We start from the raw sequence: 23968 nt of genomic DNA, 5'->3' as shown, positions 1-23968 counted from the left end.
TATACATTTATTTTAAATAAAATGAAAGAACTAAAAATTAAAACCAGCTCAAATGTTCTAGAATTAAATGTGTTACAGTAACGTACATATGTACAAATATGTAATGTCCAAAAAAAAAAGCATGTTGAGAGGTGTTTTGACAGTTCAGAGCCACAATACCAGCAAAAAACTAAATACAGTTAGTATGTTTTACTTTAGAAAATGCAGCATACATTTGTCCCATTTGGGGTTTTAGATTCTTTTGAACATATGTAGGTGCTGCTTGTCAATCAGACAATGCTTCTATGTTTGTTATTGCTGTCAACTGCGAAAATAATGAACAATAAAAAGTTCTGTACAATTGCATAATCTATCAGTTTAAATAAATTGGCGTAATTTTGATAATGGACCTTTAACGGTAACATTAAAAATAGCATCAATCGGCCGATATCGATATGGTTGCCAATATATGGTGCATACCTATAACCAACATTTCGGTGCATTCCCATAAATCATACAACCAGTCATGATTGTGACACTAAATCTCTTTAGGTGCGGTCACATGACCCAAAATTAGCAAAAATACCATCTGTCTGTTGTTAACAGCAAAACCAAATCATACAGAAGTCCCTGTCAAATAGGGCTGGGCCGCTAAACGATATTATAATGAATAGCAATCAAATTAATGTCAATAACACTGAAAGTTCGGGACTGTATTTATCTAAGAGCCAATCACACAGCAGAAATGTGCAATTATAGAATCTAAAAGTGTGTTGATATTAGAGATGCATCGAATTTTTGGCCAACCCTCTAGTTTTAATGGCTTTAGTCATTGTTAGGGTACTCTTTTAAATCTAAAAGAAAAAAAAACTTATATCGAAATATATATCGTTATCGCTTAATATAAAAAATAATCATCGAGATAATTATCGCCCAGCCCTACTATCAAACCAAGCAGCTTTTGTGTTGATCAGCACTGAAAATGTACATGCCCAACTACAACAGGAGTGAAAACTGCATGGTGAACTCCTGATCCAAACAAACTGGTACTGGAATGGTAAATGTGACCGCACATTTGTTTTATGGTTAAAATCAACGTACGGCACGTGAATCCACAGCACTATACATGATGTCCATCCATCCTTTAAATGTTGCCTAGAAACCAAACAAAACCACATTTTTAATACATCCAGTTTTGTATATTTGATTTTGCCGTGTACACATGTTGATGATTAATATCAGCGCTCACCACTTGCAGTAGGGCGAGGTAGCCCATGCCCACATTATCAAAATTGATCTTTCCGTTCATCCATCGCACTTCGGGATGAAACTCCATAAGCTCATAGCAGTCAGTCTTATTGTTGACCTCATTGTGATCGAAGACCTCTTCAGATGTTTCATTGAAGCAGTAGTAGAACTTTCCAGCAAAAAGGTTGACTCCCATGATGCTGAAGATGAGCCAAAAGATCAGGCACACCAGGAGAACGTTGAAGATAGAGGGAATTGCACCCACCAGGGCGTTCACCACCACCTGTGCATATTGACAGGGAGACCTTGGAATAAGAGGTCTAACAGTACACAAAATTCAGGGTTTGGTTAAGTATGTAATATTTTAAGTCATGGGGCTCTACATTAACGATCTAGGAAAAACTCTAAAGCACATGGAGCAAAAGCATTAAGGCCGTGTCTGAATCCACTTTTGCTATTTTAAAGCTGGAAAAATACGATTTGTGCCGTGGCGCATGGTCTAACAGGGTTGTGCTTATTCTCTTAATGAGTTAAGAGTTTTAAGAATAAACCAATCAGAGTCTCATCTCCCATTCCCTTTAAGAGTCAGTCACATCACGCCATGGCACATTTGCTATTTATATGGCAGGCTTTGTAAGTGGAAAAACTGAAAGCTTCACAACCGTCCTGCAGCACGAGGATAAACAATGAGCCTCCTCCAATCTGCCTCTACTGTCACTTTCTTTTTCTCTCTTTCGTGGATAAGAAAACGATGTTGTACGCACTCCACTGAAGACATCCATTAGCCTACATATTTAATTTTGTTAGTTAAGCGCAAAGATTTGTTTCAAAACTATTTCTAAATTCAGTTCTAATTTCCAGCAAATGAAAAATAAGATTAATAATAATAACATTTTACAAAAGCAAGTTGTCGTCAATAAACTACCCCCCCCCCCTCCCAAGATGAAGGCATGGAGGTAGTGGTTTTTATATTTGTGTAGAAATATGCATTTTAAAATATTTTATTCCTTTAATTCTTTTTCATTTGTAAAGATATTTGCGTATTGCTGTACATCCTGTGTGCATTAAGCAATGTGTAAGTAAGACGCACAACTAACGCACTCTGCGCTGGACTTTAGACCTGCTTTCAGCTGGTCCATTGTCTATTTTAGATCCTTAAAATAGCAACGCATTAACAATGCGCCTTAACACACCTCTTTTCTAGACCGGAATACCCATGGAAATGGATTAGCTTTTTGAACAACAAGATGGAAAATAGAGAAAATTAAGGTTGTGCTGGTCTGAAAATAGCAACACGTCGGGGCAAACACGTCTTGCACCTTATTGTGCCAGGTGTATGATAGGGCCCATGGTTGCTTAAACTTCAGTATGATTAGGGGAGAAGAAATTAATAACCTAAAATGGCTTGTTTTTATTGGTTTATATCAGTATAATATATTATTATTATTATTATTATTATAGTTTTAAATAAATTGCTGGTTTGGTTTAAATAAATAAAAAATACATGTATTGAAATATAATTTAATATAACACAGAGGTTTTACAGTAAAATAAAAATATTTTCAAATCAATTGATGAAAATATAAAAATGTGAAGTCCCCTTTAAAATTATATAAAGATATAATCAAATTGACAATATGGAAAGATTGGCTATTTCAGTCACTTGACAAAAAAAAAGAAACTATTTTTAAACATTTTTCCTCTGCATTAATAAAACTCTGCTACACATATGTGATCCTGGACCAAAAAACCAGTCATAAGTGTCAATTTATGCAGAGTTCAGACTGCATGATTTTAGCCCTGAATTTGCCGACAGGTAATGAGAAATTGCAGACAAATGCCTGAAATCACAGGCAAATCAGTGCTTGTTCACGTGACTGACAATCACACAGTGTGAACTATCAAAGTCACAATCTAAGAGAAACGCAGATGAGTCTGCGATACCCATAAGATATTTGGCATGCTAAATATCTGGAGCTTTTTGCGACTCAAAATCGTGCCGTGTGAATGTGTTCTGACTGAAAATACTATCGGCGATCACCTACAGTCAACATTACATTCTACTCCAGTCATACATTTTCTACTCCACTAAAGGCTTCTTTATTATTATGTATTTAATAACAAAATATGTACTACATGACCTTGCGTTGTTTCCATGTCACTTCTCGTGTTTGTTTGGTTGTGAAACATAGTTTGCAGACCAAGACAAAGTTGTTGGCGATTTTCCAATTGTAAAGTCATACAGTGTGAAACCCCATGTCGTCAATCCAGCTTGCAGTGTAAACACAGCAGCGACAGAACACTACCCCAGATAGTTATGCAGTATGAAACGTATGTGACGTGACTACTTTGAAAATCGTGCAGTTTGAACTCTTAGATTTATACAACAACTGAAATCTAAATAAAAATACCTTTCATTGATGTATGCTTTGTTAGGATAGGATAATATTTGACTGAAACAACTATATTGAAAATGTGGAATCTGAGGGTTCAAAATCAAAATGGCATTTAAAGTAGCCCAGATTAAGTTCTTAGCATGGACTTTTACTAATAAAATGTTAGTTTTGACATATTTACTGTAGGAAATGTACAAAGTATCTTCATGGAACATGATCTTAAACTTCTAATGAGTTTTGGCATAAAAGAAAATTATAATTTGGCCAAAAATATATGCATGCAAAGTAAGACTTAGTTTTGTGGCACAAAAATACTAGGATACTTTAAAATGGTATCTCTATTGAAAACAGAAGAAGAAAAAAAGCTGAAAATATAACTAGTACACAATCATAGTACACTGAATATTAATTAAGGTGCTGTACTTCACTTATGGCCATGCCCAGACGTATATTTGTAAGTGTCGTGCTGCGTTGATTAAAGCAACACAGACTGTACAAGTGAGCATTTAATTCCAGTTTCTTTGCCAATATTTTATATGGATAATAGTAGGGTGCAATGTCAAGCAATGGCAAATGATTATGACCATGCAAGAGGCAGTGGCATAAACACAAATTGTGTTAAATTGTATAAACATCTATGAATTTGGTCATAAAACAGGAATAAGCAACAACCAGAGGCTAAACTAAGTTTGCTGTAAGTGTAGTGTACTCAAAGACCAACTGCATTTACCGTAGGGAATTTTCATTTTAAAACTGCATTTTAGAATGAAAACAGAAAACAAATACATGTAACGTTACATCACAAGCTGGAAACTAATTTCACTTGAGCTAAGAGGTCTGCACCTTTTAGTCTTCATTAGGAGAATACCCATGAAATGTGAGGATAAGGAGAATTACTTATATTATGTGTTGATAATTAACGACGCAAATGATGCAAAGGTGAGAGTGCAAGCGGTAAAACTTACCCTCATTCCTTCAAACCTGGAAAGAGCTCGAAGAGGCCTCAGCGCTCTCAAAGTCCTCAGAGACTTTATGGCCCCCAGTTCAGAGTAGCCTAAGATGTTCGCAGTCAGACTGATCAGGGATACCTGTAGAAATAATGAATGAAATGCTTGTTTTCTTTTTTTTATCAACAATACATCTTGCTGTCATAACTGAAATAAGCCAAACCATTGCATTTAAATACAAATGAGGGCTTTTCATACTGTGATGTTACGCCCCATGTGGCTCAGAGGATGAAAAAGGGCTTAACATAATTATGACAACCCAATATTTTAAGAGTTCCCCTGAGTTGTTAGCTGCTATGAATCAACATAGACAACGATGTGTTAAAAAAAGGTGGTTCGCTTTATTACAATAAAGATAAAGAAAAAGAATATTTAAATCACCCAAAATATATTTACAAATATGTACGATAAACTCAAAAAGTAAACAAACATTGATGGAGGGAAGTAAAATAAGCTGTGCCAAATCAAAGAAAATAACAAATTAAAGACCCGCTAACTAATCCCTCCTCCACCTCTAAATAACTAAAGAGAAATATGTAAATAAGAAAAAAATAACATCTTCAGCGTCACGGGCCCCTTACTCAACTGCACTTACTGGAACAAACATACACAGAGTAGCACCCGCTTCTAACCTAGTGGATTAACATGATTGTAATTCACGTGTAAGTCACGTGACATACTTCGCTTTTACTTCCCTTTTAGTACATTTAAGCAAATTTAGTATGCAACTTTTTGAACAGATGCACAACTCACAAAAACTTTTTAAAGCGAACCAGAGAACAAGGCACAAATGTCCCACAAACACAGCAGCACGTTACACACATTACCGACATTCTCGATTTGAACCCTGAGCTAAAGAAATGTTTTACAATACGAATTTTAGGGTTAGAATAATTAGTTAACTAGTTCAAGTGCACAGGTCTCAAACTCAATTCCTGGAGGGCGACAGCTCTGCACAGTTCTGCTCAAACCTTAATCAAACACAGCTGATCAAGTAGTGTCTAGTGATCTTGAACACCTTGCTTAGTTGGATCAGCTGTGTTTGACTAGGGTTGGAGCAAAACTCTGCAGAAAATGTGAAAATGAACAAAATGTGTTTAAAATGACTTGGGGTCTCATTTATAGACACAAAACAGGGGCTAAAATGCACTTCCCACTAAGGCTGCACGATTCTGGCTAACATGAGAATCCCGATTTTGTTTGCTTAAAATCAAGATCACCATTTTCTGATTCTGTAGGTGTAAAATAAAGGTTTAATGAGTAGCCTATTATTATTGTTATTTCTCAAACATTTGATAAAACAACAACAATAATATTGGGCCTATGTGTAGGTCTACTGTTGGTTAAAATGCTCAATTTTGTATAGACTTGCAATGATGGACTTGAACAGACTTTTTCGTTATGGCACAGTAAAATGATAACATCAGAATACAATGATTGATAATTCTGAAGTTGAATTATTATGTTTGAGACATATGCTTGCCATTTGTCATTACATTATTGGTCACTTAACAATAAGGTTCATTAGTTAATGTTAATTAATGCATTTACTAACATGAATAAACAATGAACAGTACATCTACTACTGTATATGTTCATGTTAGTTAACGTTAGTTAATGAAAAAACAGTAGTTCATTGTTAGTTCATGTTAACTCATGGTGCATTAACTAATGCTAACAAGCATGGACTTATATGTTAATAATGCATTAGTAAATGTGTAATTATGATTAATAAATGCTGTACGTGTTGTTCATGATTAGTTCACGTTATGCATTAAATGCATAATGCATTAACTAATGCACTAAATGCATTAACTAATGAACCTTATTGTAAAGTGTTACCACATTATTAGACCTTTTATCACTGGTAAAATGAGACATATGTCATTATCAGATTCCCTCTTGTATTATATTCAACATTATATAGACTACAGTAGTTATACTGATACGATATGATCATTTAAATGATGTGCGCGGTTTTGGTTTCACTTTTAAGGCAGAATGCGCTCATGTTATGGCTGCCGTAACTCTGAGAAAAAAAAAAAAAACATGCATGCAAATCAAAATTCCCGCGTGACTCTCAAACGATCACTCTGTGCAACAAACTGAACGTTATTTACAACTTTATTATCTGTTATTCACAGCCTATGCAGGTTCTGTTTACTAAAGTAGACTTCATTGGCGGGCACGCGCGCATCCAACATTGCATCAGCTCATGTGTGATTTTGTGGATGCAAATACGTCAATACATTAAGACAGAAATGACATTTTGGGGTGAATTCTTCCTTATCAATACAGTATGTGACACTTTTAACGCCATTTGAAGGTGTCGATGTTGCTAAGCAACGTATATAAAACAATGTGAATACCCCTCTCAATTTAGACACAAATGCTGAACTACTTTCATTAGCTATCATTAGCTACTTTCATCCAAAGATTCAAACTCAATTTATTTATAGAGCAAAACTGGAATATCGCATGAAAGATTTCCAAATAATGCTGTGTATTCATTCAGCGAGTCAAAGAGAACAAAATCGTCACTTCCTGATAAACTGATGCCAAATATCAATACAAAAATGAAATTCACTGAGGTAGAAGAAGCTGCCTCAGTCTTTATCTTATAGAATAAATTACTCGCACCTCTGAAGACAAAACAAATTTAGCATGATGTGGATTTTGGAGGTGTAAGACACTCTTTGGGAGTACAGACACTCAAGACAGATCTTGAGGTAATAATAATAATAATAATAATAATAATAATAATAATAATAATAATAATAATAATAATAATAATAATAATAATAATAATAAATATAATAATAATAATAATGAACCACTGTGATGTGTCAGCCTGCTAGTTTGCCCATTAATGCTGTCCATTACACTGATTATTTTGCATCACACACTGTAAAAAAAACTCGTTACCTTAAAGTTGAGTTGAATCAAATGAACTTTTCTAGTCATCTGAACTTACATCAATCAAACTGACTAAAAATATTATGTTAAACTTAGTATAACTTAAAACATTTAATTGAAACCTGGTTATTATAATAATAAGTTAAAGCAACATACAAATATTTGTTGTTGTGATTTTGTCATTATATTTTTTACAGTGCATGATCTCTTATAATGAAATTACATGCTATTTTTTAACGCACATACTGGAATTTATTTGGTAAAAGCGTTTCCATTGTTGTTTATGCACATTTTTTCTAATCGAATAAAAAGTTGATCCTACTTAATTGTGCACATTGGTTTTTAATGCGAATTTTCTAATTTTTGCACATCTTGGTGTTTTCATCAAGCATTTTTTATGCATTAATCCAAAATGCGCATGAAAATAGGTGGATGGAAACAAAGCTATAGTCCCCAGGACTTTTCGACGACAGATAAAATTGTACTTACATCAACAATGAGAAAGTCAAGCCAACACCAAGCGTTTGTGAAGTAGACCTTGAAACCATAGGCCACCCATTTCAAAAGCATCTCAACCACAAACACATAGGTGAAGACCTGGTCTGCATATTCAAGGATGATCTTAATCATTCTCCGCTGTTCAATGTAAATGTCCTCAAAAGCCTAAATAAAACAACAAACAAACATACTTATTTAAAAAGAAGAGAAATCAGTGGGTTGATCTGGTTTTACAAACAACTTACCAAAGCTCCGCTGCTAAGGAGAATCATGAAGATGATGAAGGTCTCGAAATAGCTGTGCTCCACAATGGCGAAGCAGGTTTTCCGGAAGTTCCACCATGCTTTGCCTTTACCTTGGCTAACGTCAAGATCCAAGCAAGGACATCGCCTGATGCAGTCTGGAGAACGAAGACAAACAAACGTGCTGATAACCAGAAGATAATTCAGCAACATTAACAGTGTTAAGTCGTGGTTGATGTCTGACTCTCAGTGTAGCAGTCCTCAGGGCTAGTGAGATCCTCCTCTTCCTCTTCTACAAGATCTTCTACCTCAGGAGGTTTGTCCACTGTACTGCAGGTGGACGATTCATCTCCATTTTTCTTCTGTACAGATCAAAACACTGCAAATTAGGCTCTGTCTCTGTGCTGATGCTGCTTTTAAAATGAATCTAATAAATCAATATACTCCTCTTCAATTTAGTGTTTGGGCTTTTAGCAGAGAAAATTAAACCACACTGAACTGAACTAAACTGAACTTCAACTCTGAAAACGGGACTGACACAGTTTCAATTTTCAATTGAACTTTTATGTTCAGCTCATTTGACACAACCTACATTGTAAAAAGCAGCATAGTAATACAGATCAATTTAATTAAATAGCTTTTTTGGGAACTGCTGAAAAAACAGGTTATAAAATATGTCATGTAAGGCTACCTTCACACTAGACTTTGAGTGTGCTGGATTGGAATGGTTGTAATATGATGTGTCACACTCAACAGTGTGTTTTACGTTTATGTGTTTGGCAGCTGCTTGATTGAACTGAATGTGTACATATTTAGCACCATGCGCTGATGTATTGAGTTACGGGAATGTCTTAAAAACATAACACATGCAAAATGTATAATCTACTCCAGTTTATTGCAACTGGAAGGCCATGATGTGATGATGTGTCAACCTTCTGTTGGTCACACATCTTCATATAAGACAAAAGCAAAGGTCAGAGACTAAAGTTAAAGACAAAATGATTAGTTCTCCTGTGAAATTTAAATTAGAAGTTTTCTCAAGTGCTGCTTACAGGAGACTATTTTTAAACATTGCTAATTCTAATAACTAATATATTTAGTCTTTGTCATGATGGCAGTTTACTAGCTGTTTTGCAAGTGCAATTTAAGTGTCATTTAAAGACTTAACTGGATTAATCAGGTTAAGTAGGTACTTTTGTTGAATTAGGACAACAGTCATTGGACAACAGTGGTTTGTTCTGTAGTCAATCGAGAAAAAAAACTAATTTAGAGGCCTAATATGTTGACTGCAACTACATGCAAATTACTTCTCATTTGAGTATAAGTAGACTGTCTGCATAATATCTGCTGATACTGCTCCTTCAACAAACATTTAATTGACTAAAAGAAACTTTGCAAGTACATGTCAACTTACACCCTAACCCCAACCTACCAGTCTACTTATAATCTAAAAACAATTAGTTGGTATGTAGATGCAATGTAGCTTAAATTTAACAAAATGTGTTAAAGGGACCATCAAAATAAAGTGATACAAAAAAAATTTTTAATCCAGCCAAACTAAAAGAATGAGACTCTCTCTAGAAGAGAGATGCCCAAAGTAGGGCCAGCAGGCCAAAGTTGGCCCATGGTAACCTCTTATTTGGCCTGCCTTCCCATCTAAAAAGAGAGGGAGAATGATGTGGCGAATGATGGGAAGAAAAATAAACTAGGAAATACTGTGAAGAATACCCTTGTTCAGTTAAATATCAAGAATTAAACATTTACAAGGCTAATAATCTTGTCTTTAGCTGCAAGATTGTTATAGTTAACTAGAATCTTAAAAAATAACCAAACCTTAAACAAATAAAATACTACAATAAAATACAACCGTAAACACTTTTTAGCTTCTTTTTTTGCTACCTGAAATGTTACAATATTAAATGGATTTTTTAAAATATGCTTAAAACAGGTATCTGCAAAGAAAACATTTATCATTTTAGATCCCTAATCAAGCAGGAACTAAGCCAAAAGGGAGTGAATGAGTGACAGTGGTGAAAAGAGTGCTGAAAAAGATCATACTTAAGTAAAAGTATCATTACTTGACTAGAAATGTAGTGTGAGTAGAGTAGACATGTCTGTTGTAAATATTACTACATTTATGAGTAAAAAGTAGACCTTTCAAATGTACTCAAGAGTAGTGAGTCGTGAGTATTACTCTGAAAAAAAACTGATGCATTTACATGTAATTTGTGGATGTGTGTAAACGTAACATTCTGTAGTGCATTTAGCTATTGCTCGGAAGGCACACAACATCATAAGATTTTAATATTAGGTTAGATTTAGGTTGTAATGTCAGGTGACCAAAAAAAATTGTCTAGCCAGCGTCTATTTGGCTGATTTTAGGTTGTGTTTTAAAATGAATAGAATCCAACGTTGAGCCATCATCGTAAACCAATGTCATTTTGATTACAAACACAAACAAATCACAACCAAAATCCAACATCTGATAGACGTCATAGAGGTAATGCCCACACAACGTCAAACTATAACATCATTAGAAGTTGATATTTGGTTGATTTTAGGTTAAACACTGACGTTGACCTGACGTTAGAGTCTGACATCAACCCAAATTTTATTTCCAAACAAAAACGTAACATCCCCACAATGTTTGGGTGCAACGTCAATCTGTCGTCATACATGTGCCTGCTGGGTGTTTAAAGCCATTTCGGTCATCAGTCAGTAAATATCCATCAACTTCTCATCATTGACATGCAACTAAACAGTCTCTGGCTCAATGCGTGTACAGATTTTGGACTTCTTCTTGGACACTTTTAATGCTTCCAAACAGTTTGCTGCAATTATAAATCGCCCATGTCTTGAGGTAGTTCATTATGTTGCGATTTACCTCTTTACTACTATGTGTGATTTGATTGGACAGAATCACAGGACTAATTATTCTAATTCCCATAGACAAGAAAAAATAAAGTAGTGACTGCAGGTTAAAGGAAAGTAGTGGAGTAAAAGTACCAATTACTGCACTAAAAATGTACTCAAGGGAAAGTAAAAGCTCACATTTTTAAAACTACTCAGTAAATTACAATTTCTGAGAAAAACTACTCAATTACTGTAATTTGAGTATTTCTAATTTGTTACTTCCCACCACTGATGACAGAGTTGAATTTTTAAAAAATTTTTTAATAAACAAATTAAATAAACTCATGCTTTGACCTGTAAACGATCCCACAGAAATCTCCAACTCCAATCCAATCTGATTGTCTACACAAGTTATAAGTACAGCTTTCCCTCACACAGCTGGATGTAAAACGCAGGGCTGTGCGACACATGCGGGCACGACATGTGAACTGTCACCTGATCCAAAGGCATGCCAGCAGTTGCCTAATGAGTTTAAGCCAATGTGCTTCAATGAAGAGAACATAAAATGAAACGTACAACCTAAACTGTAAAAAGAAAGAAAACTGCATAAGGATGTTGTGCAGCATTATTTAAAGAGCTGTTTTTATGTAGGCGTGGATGTGATTTATACAGGTTTCTTCTGAAGTGGGCACTGGTAGGGTCATGACGCTGGTCAGCAAAGTAACTAATCATGCTGTGCCGTTGCTCTTTCTCACGCCCTGTCACCAGGTCACACGGTCTCTGCCATTCCTTAGACATACTCGCTAAACAAGACGACCCGCGGGGCTCCAGATGGACTTTGCAGGTGTCACAGTATTTGGGACACATGTATACGTGTCAAGAGGTGTTGATGGACGTATGTCAGTGATACTGTTTTGTTACAATACTGGAATTTCTAACTTTGATACTATATGCTACATTTAAAGTATTGACATTTTATACAATTTTTTACACCATGGGAAAACACTGAATTGTTACTACTAATAAATAATAACAATACAAAATAACACATACTAATAAATTACAATTTAATGTCTTCATTTTTTCTTTTGTCAGACTTAAAATCTCAAACAAGACTCTACGTAAAATTTTTTTAGTAACGTTGGTGCAGTTAGGCCTGTCGATCAGGGGTGCGTTTCTGAAAACCATTGTTGGCCAACTAAGGTCGCAAGTTCCTTCGTTACAAATATAGTTAGTTGGTTTGGCATTTTCCAAATCCATTGTTCTAACGAACATTTGCAAACTGCATCACAAACTTGTATGCTTGCAATTACACTTCTAGAGCTGTAGTTAGCATAGTTCCTGGCTGTGTTCTATTCCCAGTTATCCCCCTATGCCTTATTCATTTAGAACATTCAAACTTGGAAGAATGAAGAAAAGCATTAAAGTCATCATTCTTAGGTGTAATTTGCTTTCAAAGTATTTTTACAGTTTAGTTTTAGCGATCTTCATTGCCTTCGTAGTGAACTTTGAAAACATTGATGTCATCTTGAACACAGCCGTGGCTCATGATGAAAAAGCTATAGGTGACCTATTATTTAAAATTATCATTTAAAAGCGAAATACATGTTATGTCTCCAAAGCTTGTAAAAAAAAAAAAAAAAAAACATAGCATACGTTAATGCTTTTAATTTATAGTAGGTTATATATTAAGAAATATATCACTATATGACATGGGGCTGTTGGTTAGAACATTTCTGCAGGGGTTTACATGTGTCAAATTGTAAGACTTTTCAACAAATAAAAAAATAAGCAATATCCTACTTAATAATAATACAAATACTACAACAACTACTACTACTATTACTAATCACCATCATCATTATCATCATTATTATTAATATTATTAAAGTATGATTTTTATCATTTCCTAAAAAATAATAAATTATTCATTTATTTATTTATATGATTTAAATATAATATTAGAATACAGTATGTGCTAGCTTTTGCAAGTGATTTTATGTTTTAGAATAGAATATGTAATGTTAATATTTGTATATAATAATAATATATAATAATAAGGAAACATTGGCTTTATACTGTATGTGCCATTTACATATATTTCATTTAACATGGGAAAACGAGTGCATGTTTTTTTAACAAAACTAATATTGGATTGTAAAAACAATATAACTTGCACAAAAAATGATGCGGTTTTTCTGAAAAGAAGTTGTTACCAACCTATTTAGAGCATCATTATGAACGCTTTGCATTATAACTAACGTCGTCCAAACAATGGATCTACGACAGAGCAACTACAGGTTTTGGGAAACAAACATTACGTCACTACATTGTTATTTTCCTAAACGATGCATCATACTATGATAATTCAGCCACGAGTTACGTCGATGTTTGGTAAACGCACCCCAAATTATAAATCATCCTGCCAATATGTTGACTGGCTCAGAGAAAAAAATAATACATAGTGCAGGCCCGTAGCTTACGCCCCATTCTCACGGGGCGTCAGCGCTTCCCATTCACTTTGAATGGGTGACGTCAGGCGTTGCCGAACTGCATTGTGGATCTGTCGGCGCCGCCTCAGAGATGTTGCTAGCAGCAGAAGTTGAGACTAGCTCAACTTTTCAAGCGCCGACGGAAGCGTCAGCGAATCAGATCGCTGTATGCAAATACAACAGCTAGACAGTGGCCTATTGCTGACTGAATTTCATTGGCTGACGCTGCTATGACGATCGCTTTAGCCCCAACTTCAGACACGCCTTCAGTCAAGCGTTGACGCTGAAGCCTCGTGTGAATGGGGCGTTAGGGTGGTTTAAAAGACCCACACCTCACAGACAAAGGTCCTGAATTTGTCCTATACATAAGCTCATTTGCCTTATTTTGACTGCTATGACATCATAAATAGTGAAAATAACCCATTGATAAAAGGTTTTAGGACCAAGTGGAATCCTCTGTTGGCTGTCGCTTCGGTGTGACTTCAGCTAATCAGTTTTGGCCAGTGCACACAATTATTTTTCACAGGTCTACATCCAGCTGTGCAAGACAATGTACATTCTAACGTAAGCGAAGTGATCTTTCGCTACTGTATTGTTTTTAAATAAAGAAAACATTTTACAAATAACTTTTATACTAAATCTTCTTATTCTTGAAACAAAAAATGACCAATAAAAAGGTGTGAAGCACCAAAAGCAACCGATAATAAAATGAATTTGAATACTATTTTGGCTATTGTTTTTCATGTTTTTTTTTTTATTAACTTTTTTTGTTTATGAAGACCATCCAACAATCTACGTAAGCCAAAATAGTGCTTAAAATGTCACTAAAATACAGTATTTAAATCTCATAATTAAATAGTAGACTCAATAAGGCAAAAAGGTTCACTTTTTGAGAAAAAAGAACCACCCCTTTCACAAGGCTGGCTACAGGCCAGTAGTAGAGTAAAATACAAATATTTGTCACAATAATAATTGATTCCTTCGCATACCACTAGAAGGAAGCCCGCATACTACTAGTGGTACACATAACACAGTTTGAGAAACACTGCTCTATTTCTTTATTTCCTGATTTAATCGTCTGCGTTGTTTACATGATTTTGTGCAGCTTGTCAGTCAAGTACAGCTCTGTGTAGTAAATGCTGCTCCATCTAAAATTTACTATTGATCACAGAACTGACAAGATGGGGCTGTTTACATCTGGCCACTTCATGCATTTTTTTCTGATTGGATAGCTACTGCTTCTTACATTTTAACTGATAAGTCCTTAAATTACATGTAATTTGTAACATCGAAAAACTGCTGAAAAAAAAGCTGCTAAAAACTCTGGATAAATGGACAAAGTCAAACTGCAGGACACACTAGACTGCAGTGTTGTAACTGCTCTCCCATGGTCTGGATGAAAGGAGTGATGTGTGTTATCACAGTGCATATGCACTCACTTTTGGAGATATCAATATTGTGTAAAAGCAATATTGCATATCAATAAATTTAAAAAAATATATGAATATTTTTGACACTGATGCTTGTTTCTGCTTTTATGCGATTTTTCACATTAAATTTTTTTGTCACTTTATTTAAAGTACAATCCATGCTTTTAACTAAGACATTCAAGTCAAAAAACTACTGATTTGCTGCTTATTAAAAGCTAGTAAGATAATAGTTGGGTTAAATATTGGGTACCATTAGAGATGTAGAATAAGATCCAACTTTATATTTACTAATAAACAGCCAATATCTTTATTATAAGGAGAAAACTAGCCATTGGTTAATTGAGGGAATTGGAATAGTAAGTAAATTTTTTTTACTGAATAAAACTCACTTTCATATTTATATCACCGCCCTCATCGTCTTCGTCCTCAGAAGAGCCATTTCCGTCGTCATCATCTGATTCTCCATTGGCTATAGGCACTTTGACCATGGAGGAACTGGAATTCATGATGGCATTCATTTTAGCGTCGCCTTCTCCATTTACTTTCGCACCCTCTTCCTTTGGCTTCAGATTCAGACATTGTCTCACGTGTTTGTTAGCGAAGGCTTTTATCCAGTCGATACCTCTGGTGATTCTAGAAATGGCAATCTGCAGGTTGTTCTCCCCATCATCATCAGATGCTGACAGGTTGTCCCCGCTGAAGGAGCTGAGCAGCAAAGCCAGGAAAAGATTCAACACCTATTGGACAAGAGTTAGAAAATTAAAAAGATTAAATACATACAGTACACTAATTTTTTTAACTTTCATTTATTTTTATAAAAATAGAAATAAAAAAAATTTACATTTCAAATGTCTCAGATAGTTAACTTTGTTTACTTCTTTATGGTAAAGCGTCTGCTAAATGACTGAAATGTTTTCAATTATTATTAAATACAAAAAAAAAGAATATATATATATATATATATATATATATATATATATATATATATATATATATATATATATATATATATATATATATATATATATATTATTCATTTGATTAAATATTAATGAGATAAAATAAAATAATAAATATTTTATTTTTTTAGTTTAATAATTATATCACCTCATACCTGAATAAAATAAAAATAACAATCATTAAATATTTTTATTTATATGAATATTTATATGATACATTTTAATTAAATTAATGATTACTAATATATATTTTTATTACCATTACTTCTAAAACATACATTTATTATTAGTCATCTATCCAAGTTTTAGGAAAAACAAATAATAACTTGATTACTAGTTGGTCATTTGGTATCAGAAGTGGCTTTTATGAAAGACAAAGGCCTCTAGATTATGCTTATTTAACAAAATAATAATAATAAAAATAGTATCATTGCTTGATTTTTTATTTTTTAAATAGGACAGTAAGGTCTCACTTTGCTAAGACAAAAGTCTTGTCACTTAACAGAAATAATGTACAGTATAGAATATAAAGTCATGGTGAAGTGGAAAAAGATTTAATATTATAAAAGCGTTCTAGCAGGACTCCCAGAGTTCATCAAGATTCATTTTTTAATCATCTTTTATGCTGCCTCCATCTTACAAAAGTCATGCTTAATAATGTCAATTTCTGGTGACTGGGCTGGCCAATCCTGGAGCACCTTGACATTCTTTGTTTTCAGGAACTTTGATGGAGGCTGAAGTATGAGAAGCGCTATACTGCTGAAGAATTTGTCCTCCTCTGTGCTTTGTAATGTAATGGGCAGCACAAATGTCTTGATACCTCAGGGTGTTGATCTTTCGCACAGCCCTATACTGAATGTAACCCCAAAGCATGATTGTTTTCTTCTCCAAACTTCTCCAGACAATTTCTGTGAGAATTCTGGGTCCATGCAGGTTTCAATAGGACTTCTGCAGTATTTGTGATGATTGGGCTTGCAGTTCAACAGATGATTCACCTGGACAATCTACCTTCTGCCACTTTTCCAAATGCTGAACTAGAAGTCAAGTTATTATTTGATGCTCTTACAACAGGAATCGAAGACAAGACTTTTTTCAGATAGTGTATGAAGAAATATTATGGAAGTCTAGGATTATTTTCTGGTTAAAGTTAAACTTTATTTAATTAGAAATGACAATTTCAAAGAAATGACAGGAGTTTTTAATTAAAAGAAATTGTATTTATTATATTTTGTTGATTTCTCAGCTATTACAAAATAAATGTGAGCTACGCATTTTCCAGTGTACTATACACAACTGTGTGGCCTGTCTCTTGCTTGTGCAATGTCTCAGGTTGTTCGATTTAAAGTATGTTGCTTATTAAAATAAATGTAGGCCTATGAGATAGAAAGAATTATTTTAATGGATTATTTAAAGATCATTTAAATGAAAGTGTTATTTTCTGCAGTCTGATAATCAATGCCAAAATCAACACCAGCTAGGCCAGGCCAATCTTAATTTTTCTGTAATTAAAAACTACTGCAATCCAGATTTGTTAAAACTCTTTTTAAAAAATCCATTGCTAGTTAATTCCTCTTAGTTTGACATCCACGTTTTGTGACTTCTATTACAAACTGTATAATCAAGTACATACATCTGTCTGTTTAGTAAAGATTGCATTAATACACTCACCACTAGGTTTCCTATAACCATGACCATCATGAAGACGATGATGCACATGCCTTGACCAGCCACCTCCATGCAGTCCCACATAGTTTCAATCCACTCGCCGCACAGAACACGAAAGATGATGAGGAAGGCGTGAAAGAAATCTGCCATGTGCCAGCGAGGGAGCTCGCAATCTGATGAGATTTTACAAACAGAGTCCGTGTAGCTTTTCCCGAAAAGCTGCATCCCCACCACGGCAAAGATGAAGACGATAATGGCCAGGACGAGGGTCAGATTCCCAAGTGCGCCCACAGAGTTGCCGATGATCTTTATCAGCATGTTTAGGGTTGGCCAGGACTTTGCCAGCTTGAACACACGCATCTGCGAACCAACCATTCCACAAGAGATTTTTATATAATGGGGGGAAATTATTATTGTATAAAGGAAAAAAGGAAAATTTATTAAACAGTTATTATTCATCAAAATAAAGAGTTTGGTCTCCGAACATCTTAAGGAATGAAAAGACAATACGTTTAAATTAAAGTTATTGCAAAAAACTTTTTATTACAAACTACAAAATTTCCACTATTTTTCTTTTTTTTTTTTTTGCAGATTTTGCCCCTCAATTTATTTATTTTTTTTCTCCAACATGAATGTGTGTGTACTAAATGTGTGTGTGCTCAACATAGGACTACACCCCCCCACAAAACTCTTATTTAACTTAATATTTTCAGCGACGTGGTGGCGCAGTAGGTAGTGCTGTCGCCTCAGAGAAAGAAAGTCATGGTTCAAGCCTCAGTTGGGTCAGTTGGCGTTTCTGTGTGGAGTCTGCATGTTCTTCCCCGCGTTCGCGTGGGTTTCCTCCGGGTGCTCTGGTTTCCTCCACAAGTCCAAAGACATGCGGTACAGGTGAATTGTGTATGCTAAATTGTCAGTAGTGTGTGAGTGTGAATGAGTGTGTATGGGTGTTTCCCAGAGATGGGTTGCAGCTGGAAGGGCATCCGCTGCATAAAACATATGCTGGATAAGTTGGCAGTTCATTCCGCTGTGGTGTCTCCAGATTAATAAAGTGACCAAGTCGAAAAGAAAAAGGATGAATGAAATTTATATTTTCTATAAGATGCTTTACAATACTATATGTGTGCATATACATTAGATTAGTCAGTACTAAAGCCAAATCTGGAGCTAATCTTACAAAATAACAGGACAACAGTCTAAAACTAATACTGTATATGCATATAGTATAATTTATATGTTAGAGGAAATATTAATAAACTAACATGTGAAATAAAAGAGTGAAATTCAAGAAAAACTAAAAATGTATTAAATTTTGTTGAAATGTTGTAGTTTGTAATTTAAATAAGCTTAAATGTATTATCTTTCTATTTATAAAGATGTTCATTGACTAAAATATTACTAATTAATATATCCATTTAATAAATCTGACCTTTACTGAGAAATTAATAAAAATATTCATTTTCAAAATGGGGTGTACTCAATTATGCTAAGCACTGTATACATGTTCTTTACGCTATTAAAATGTTCTTCAGACTAAGAAAAAAAAGTTCTTTACAGATCCAAAAAATATTCTTCTAGGGCAGGGGTAGGGAACGTCCGGCCTCCGGGCCGTATGCTGCCCGCGAGACGATTTGATGCGGCCCCATCTGTCAATTCAAAATCACCCCTCAGAAATATCTATTTAAAAAAGTGACAGTTGTACACATTTGTTGCTCTGCAAAGCTCAGATTCACATGAAAATGACAAAGCATGTGCTGTAATGTAACGTTTGCAGCAGGGGATGTGCATGATTAATTAATGTACGTTCGAATCATTCATATTTTTAATAGTGCGAACGAGACCGCATGGCATGCTTCTGTGTGTGTGCGCGTGCTTAGCCTCAGAGACGAGCAGAGCACACACATCTAACGCCATCTTAATGCGAGCGATTTAATGATCAAATACATGCACATTTCTGTCAGAGCGCGGTGATTAGTGATTATTCAAATTAACCCTCATTTGTGTAATAAACAAACAAGTTGAGAATCAAAAGACATGTAAAAGAGAAACCATATCAGAGCTGCGCTATTCTTAAAGTGACAGTGCGCAATATTCCTGCTGCTCACTGTTTTTCTTATTAATCAAACAACAATAGGAGAAAATTACTCACTGCTCTTGACTGAAGGAATTTTGTAGCTAAAGTTTTTTTCTTACAGTGAAGATGCTTAAAGCACAGTTTGTTTCATATTTTTATTCTATCGTATTTATTTCCCTTTCCTTTTTTACAGGGAGGAAAATAACTGTGCATATATAAAATCCGATTTATTTGCCCTAATGAATTATATGCGACCCTTTCCCGCAATTTCTGTTTAATGGAAAGATTTATTTTCAACCCATTTTTAAACATAACAGATTTAATAACTCATTTCTAATAACTGATTTATTTTATATTTGCTATAATGACAGTACATTATATTTTACTAGATATTTTTCAAGATACTAATATTTAGCTTAAAGTGAAATTTAATAGCTTAATTAGTGTAATTAGGCAAGTCGTTGTTTAACAGTAGTTTCTTCTGCAGACAATCAAAAATATATATTGCTTAAGGGGCTAATAATATTGACATTAAAACAGGTTTCAAAATATTAGAAACTGCTTTTTATTCTAGCCAAAATAAAACAAATAAGCCTTTACCAGAAGAAAAAAAAATTATGGAAAATACTGTGAAAAATTCCTCTGTTAAACATCATTTGGGAAATATTTATATATATAAAAAACAAAACAACAAAATTGACAGGAGGGTGAATAATTTTGACTCCAGCTGATAATCATTTTGAATAATCATGATTACAATTTTGACCAAAATAATTTTTCCCAATTTTTTGAGCAGCCCTATAATTTAGTATGGCCCCTAAACGATGTTACAAAAATGTAAATGGCCCTTGATAGAAAAAAAGGTTCCCCACCCCTGAACTAGGGCATCACTGTGAAAAAAACCCTTTTGGAAGCATGATTTAAAAAAAAAAGTCTGTCAGACAAAAAAGTTTGACCCACCAGACGGAAGGACCTCAGCACAGACAAGCCCTCAACATCGGCCAACATCAACTCCACCAGACTCATGGTCACAATTATACTATCAAAAATGTTCCAGCCAACCTGGAAGTAATAATATGGGTCCAGCGCAATGAGCTTTAGCACCATCTCTGCTGCGAAGATACCTGTGAAAACCTGAGGGAGGAAAAACATGATCATTCAAGAGCTTCCGCACAGTGACCAAACTACATTTTTGATAGTAAGCAAACATCAATATCTAGATTCACTTGCCAGGTTTCCTATTGCCAACACTTCTTCAACGTGTACTGACATGGGATAGTGCTCCATAGCCATGAACACAGTATTGAGCACAATGCACAAGGTGATGCCCAGATCCACAAAAGGGTCCATTACAAATAAGTAGACGATCCTCTTGAACTTCACCCATGGTATGCAGCAATCCCATTTCAGGAATATATCAGCAAACTTGTACCAGCCGGGAGGACATGGCCTTTCAATATCCTCTTGCGCTGTAGATGAAAGTGTTTTGGCACACCATTTAACATAGGGTTTGACTTCTGGATCTCCTCATTTAAAATAGGGCTGAACTTTTTTCTTTATTTTATTCTGTTTTTTTTTTTTACTTTACAATAATGCAGCATTAGTTACTAACATGAATAAACGATGAGCAATACATGCTTGTTAGCAAATGAAAATAAAGTTCACTACAGTTCCAATAACTCACAGAGCAATGTTAACAAGCATGAACAATATCTTAATAATGCATTAGTAAATAAATGCCATACTGTTCATACTTGTAAATACCTGAACTCACATTAACTTATGACACCTTATTGTAAAGTGTAACACTCTTTTATTGATCCATTTGAATGCTTGTTTCAGGAGTTTGTATGCACAGCTTACAGAAAAGTTTGCTTTAGCTGGTAAACTACCATTAGTTCCATCAGAATAATCTTGTGCAAACATTCGCATTGTTATAATCAGACATTTGCTAAGTTTGGGTTTTGTTTTTGTTGAATCTATGCTTGTTTATTTTATATTCAGCATGTACTTGCATGTTCATCTAATTGTCATGGTTTGGGCCATGGAAACCAAGGAAAAACAGCATTGTGGGATGTCAAATCTTGTAAAAAAAATCACTACTAGGAAATGCTGCCCTACAAAGCAACAGCGCAATAACTATGCAAACACTACAACTCAGAAAAAGGCAGCCTCTTTACTTTACTCCTTTACTTCTGTGGATAAGGAAACAGTGTTGTACACTCCACTGAAGACATCCATTAGCCTACATATTTAATTTTGTTAGTTAAACGCAAAGATTCATTTCAAGGTGAGAGCAGGGAAGGGTGTTGCCGCGGACGAAAGTCAAGAGGGTTGGGGAGTCATGGAAGAAAGTGAAAGTGAACATCGGACGCGGGAGGAGGGCGGTTGAGGAGGGGGATAGAAAAAATGAGGTGCCGGATAAAATTTCAGAGGTGCCAGGCGTGTTCCGGCACAAATTAAGCCATGCCCAGCGCAATAGGATGCAAGACGTTTTTTGAGCGATTTTCAGACCGGCGCAACAGTAATTTTCACATTTTGCACCATTTTGTTTAAATAAAAAATTAATTTGCGCCACTTTGTGGAATCATTGGTGTGCTAGTCTTAAAAAGAGGTGGGTTAAGGCACATTGTTGGCGCTTTGCTATCTTGAGTAACTTTTAGCTTTTTACCTGTCGGGTTTTGTAGATGTGTGCATCACCATATGCATCATAAAAATAGGACGTGTGTTTGGATATTACTCAGTTTTGTGACCACACTTTGTTTTTATTGCTCATTTATTCGTTTGCTGAAAATAAGAACTGAATTTAAAAATGGTTTTGAAACAAATCTTGACACAAAGCGCTGAACAAACAAAATTAAATATGTAGGCTAATGGATGTCTTTAGGGAGTGCATACAACACTGTTTCCTTATCCATAAAAGTAAAGGAGTAAAGATTAAAAATAAACTAAAGAGAAAGTAAAGAGGCCAAATGGAGGAGGTTCGTTGTTTATCCTCATGCTGCAGGTGGTCTGTTTAACTGTTTATCTCTAGTGAAGCATTCAGTTTTTACACTTACAAATTCCACCATGTAAATAGCAAATGTGCCATAGCACACCCATAACTCAAAAAGAAAAAAAGCACAACCATGTTAGACCATACGCAAACCTTATTTTTCTGTCTTTAAATTTGCCGTCCTTAAAAGTGGATTCGGGCCCGCCCTTAATGCTTTTGCACCATGCGCTTTAGACTTTGCACCTAGATCGTTAAAATTCAAATTCTTAAAGTTTAATTAGAAATGATTGACTAAATATTTTCGCAAGTTTTCAATGAATCATGTTGTAGTAACATTTGTACATGAATAAGTTACATGTAAAAATATTAAAACCATCATATGATAAATAATAAACAATATAATGAAATGCTAAAATGTTTATTCCACCCTAAACTCTATGTTCTAACACACACTAAACTAAAAAATGAACTTACCATCTAAAGCACTCTCTACAGCGCTCACCACACTTGGTTTTCGTATCTGTGAGTCAGGAACTTCCAAGTAATTTATGTTGCCTTTAGATCCATTGGATTTCGAGAGGGGTTTCAATGCAATCCCATCATAGTCGCTTTGCATTTGATCATTATCACCTTTCTTTTTGCTTGACAGGGATGTCTTGCTGCCATTTACCATCCCGTTCTTCTGCTGCGTGACATGAAAAAAGGTAAAATCAGAATGATTAACTAGTGTTTTTCTGAATGAACGTTGGGAAGGTTTCAATTAACAGTAATGATAACAAACCTCAGCTTGTTTCTTGAGTTGCTCCATGATTTTTGCATACTCTTCCTCCTTCTCTTTAGCTTCTGCAGCGGTGGCTTCGTTTTGTTCAGCATAGGCCATGGCCACCACAGCCAGAATCAGATTAATGAGGTAGAACGAACCCAAGAAGATGATGACCACAAAGAAGATCATGTACGTCTTTCCTGCTGCACGGAGAGTCTGAAACATTTGAAAAATACTTTAGTGCTGCTGTTTGAGTAGTTTATTTTTTTTTAGATTAATCTATATATAATCTATATATTTTATAGGAAGAAATTTATTGTATGCAGTGTATAGATTTGTAAAAGTCGCCTTGGAATTATAAGGTTCTATCTCCATTCTGAATGATTTTTAGATGTTGAGCTCCAAAGTTTTTGCTTGCCATAGCAAACTGTATTTGTATAACATTTTTTTTTTA

At 34.8% G+C, this 23968-nt stretch overlaps 1 protein-coding gene across 5 annotated transcripts in view; it reads right to left on the bottom strand.

The window, feature by feature from the left end:
- The window catches only part of scn4ab (sodium channel, voltage-gated, type IV, alpha, b), a 72071-nt gene that overhangs the window by 8342 nt on the left and 39761 nt on the right, over window positions 1-23968 (bottom strand). For 4 of the 5 annotated variants that reach the window (XM_073942578.1, XM_073942583.1, XM_073942569.1 and 1 more), the window contains exons 10-21: window positions 23533-23730; window positions 23226-23436; window positions 20987-21225; window positions 20717-20890; window positions 17689-18045; window positions 15451-15798; window positions 8531-8648; window positions 8290-8444; window positions 8036-8209; window positions 4589-4711; window positions 1229-1510; window positions 1081-1134 (exon numbers count right to left, since the gene is read on the bottom strand). In XM_073942578.1, the coding sequence (XP_073798679.1) occupies window positions 1081-1134; window positions 1229-1510; window positions 4589-4711; window positions 8036-8209; window positions 8290-8444; window positions 8531-8648; window positions 15451-15798; window positions 17689-18045; window positions 20717-20890; window positions 20987-21225; window positions 23226-23436; window positions 23533-23730 (2433 nt within the window). 5 annotated transcript variants of the gene reach the window in all.

This window comes from Danio rerio, chromosome 3 (assembly GCF_049306965.1).
Source record: "Danio rerio strain Tuebingen ecotype United States chromosome 3, GRCz12tu, whole genome shotgun sequence".
Taxonomy (NCBI): domain Eukaryota; kingdom Metazoa; phylum Chordata; class Actinopteri; order Cypriniformes; family Danionidae; genus Danio; species Danio rerio.
The sequence above is the reverse complement of the archived record's forward strand: the minus strand, read 5'-3'. Positions and strand labels throughout refer to the sequence as shown.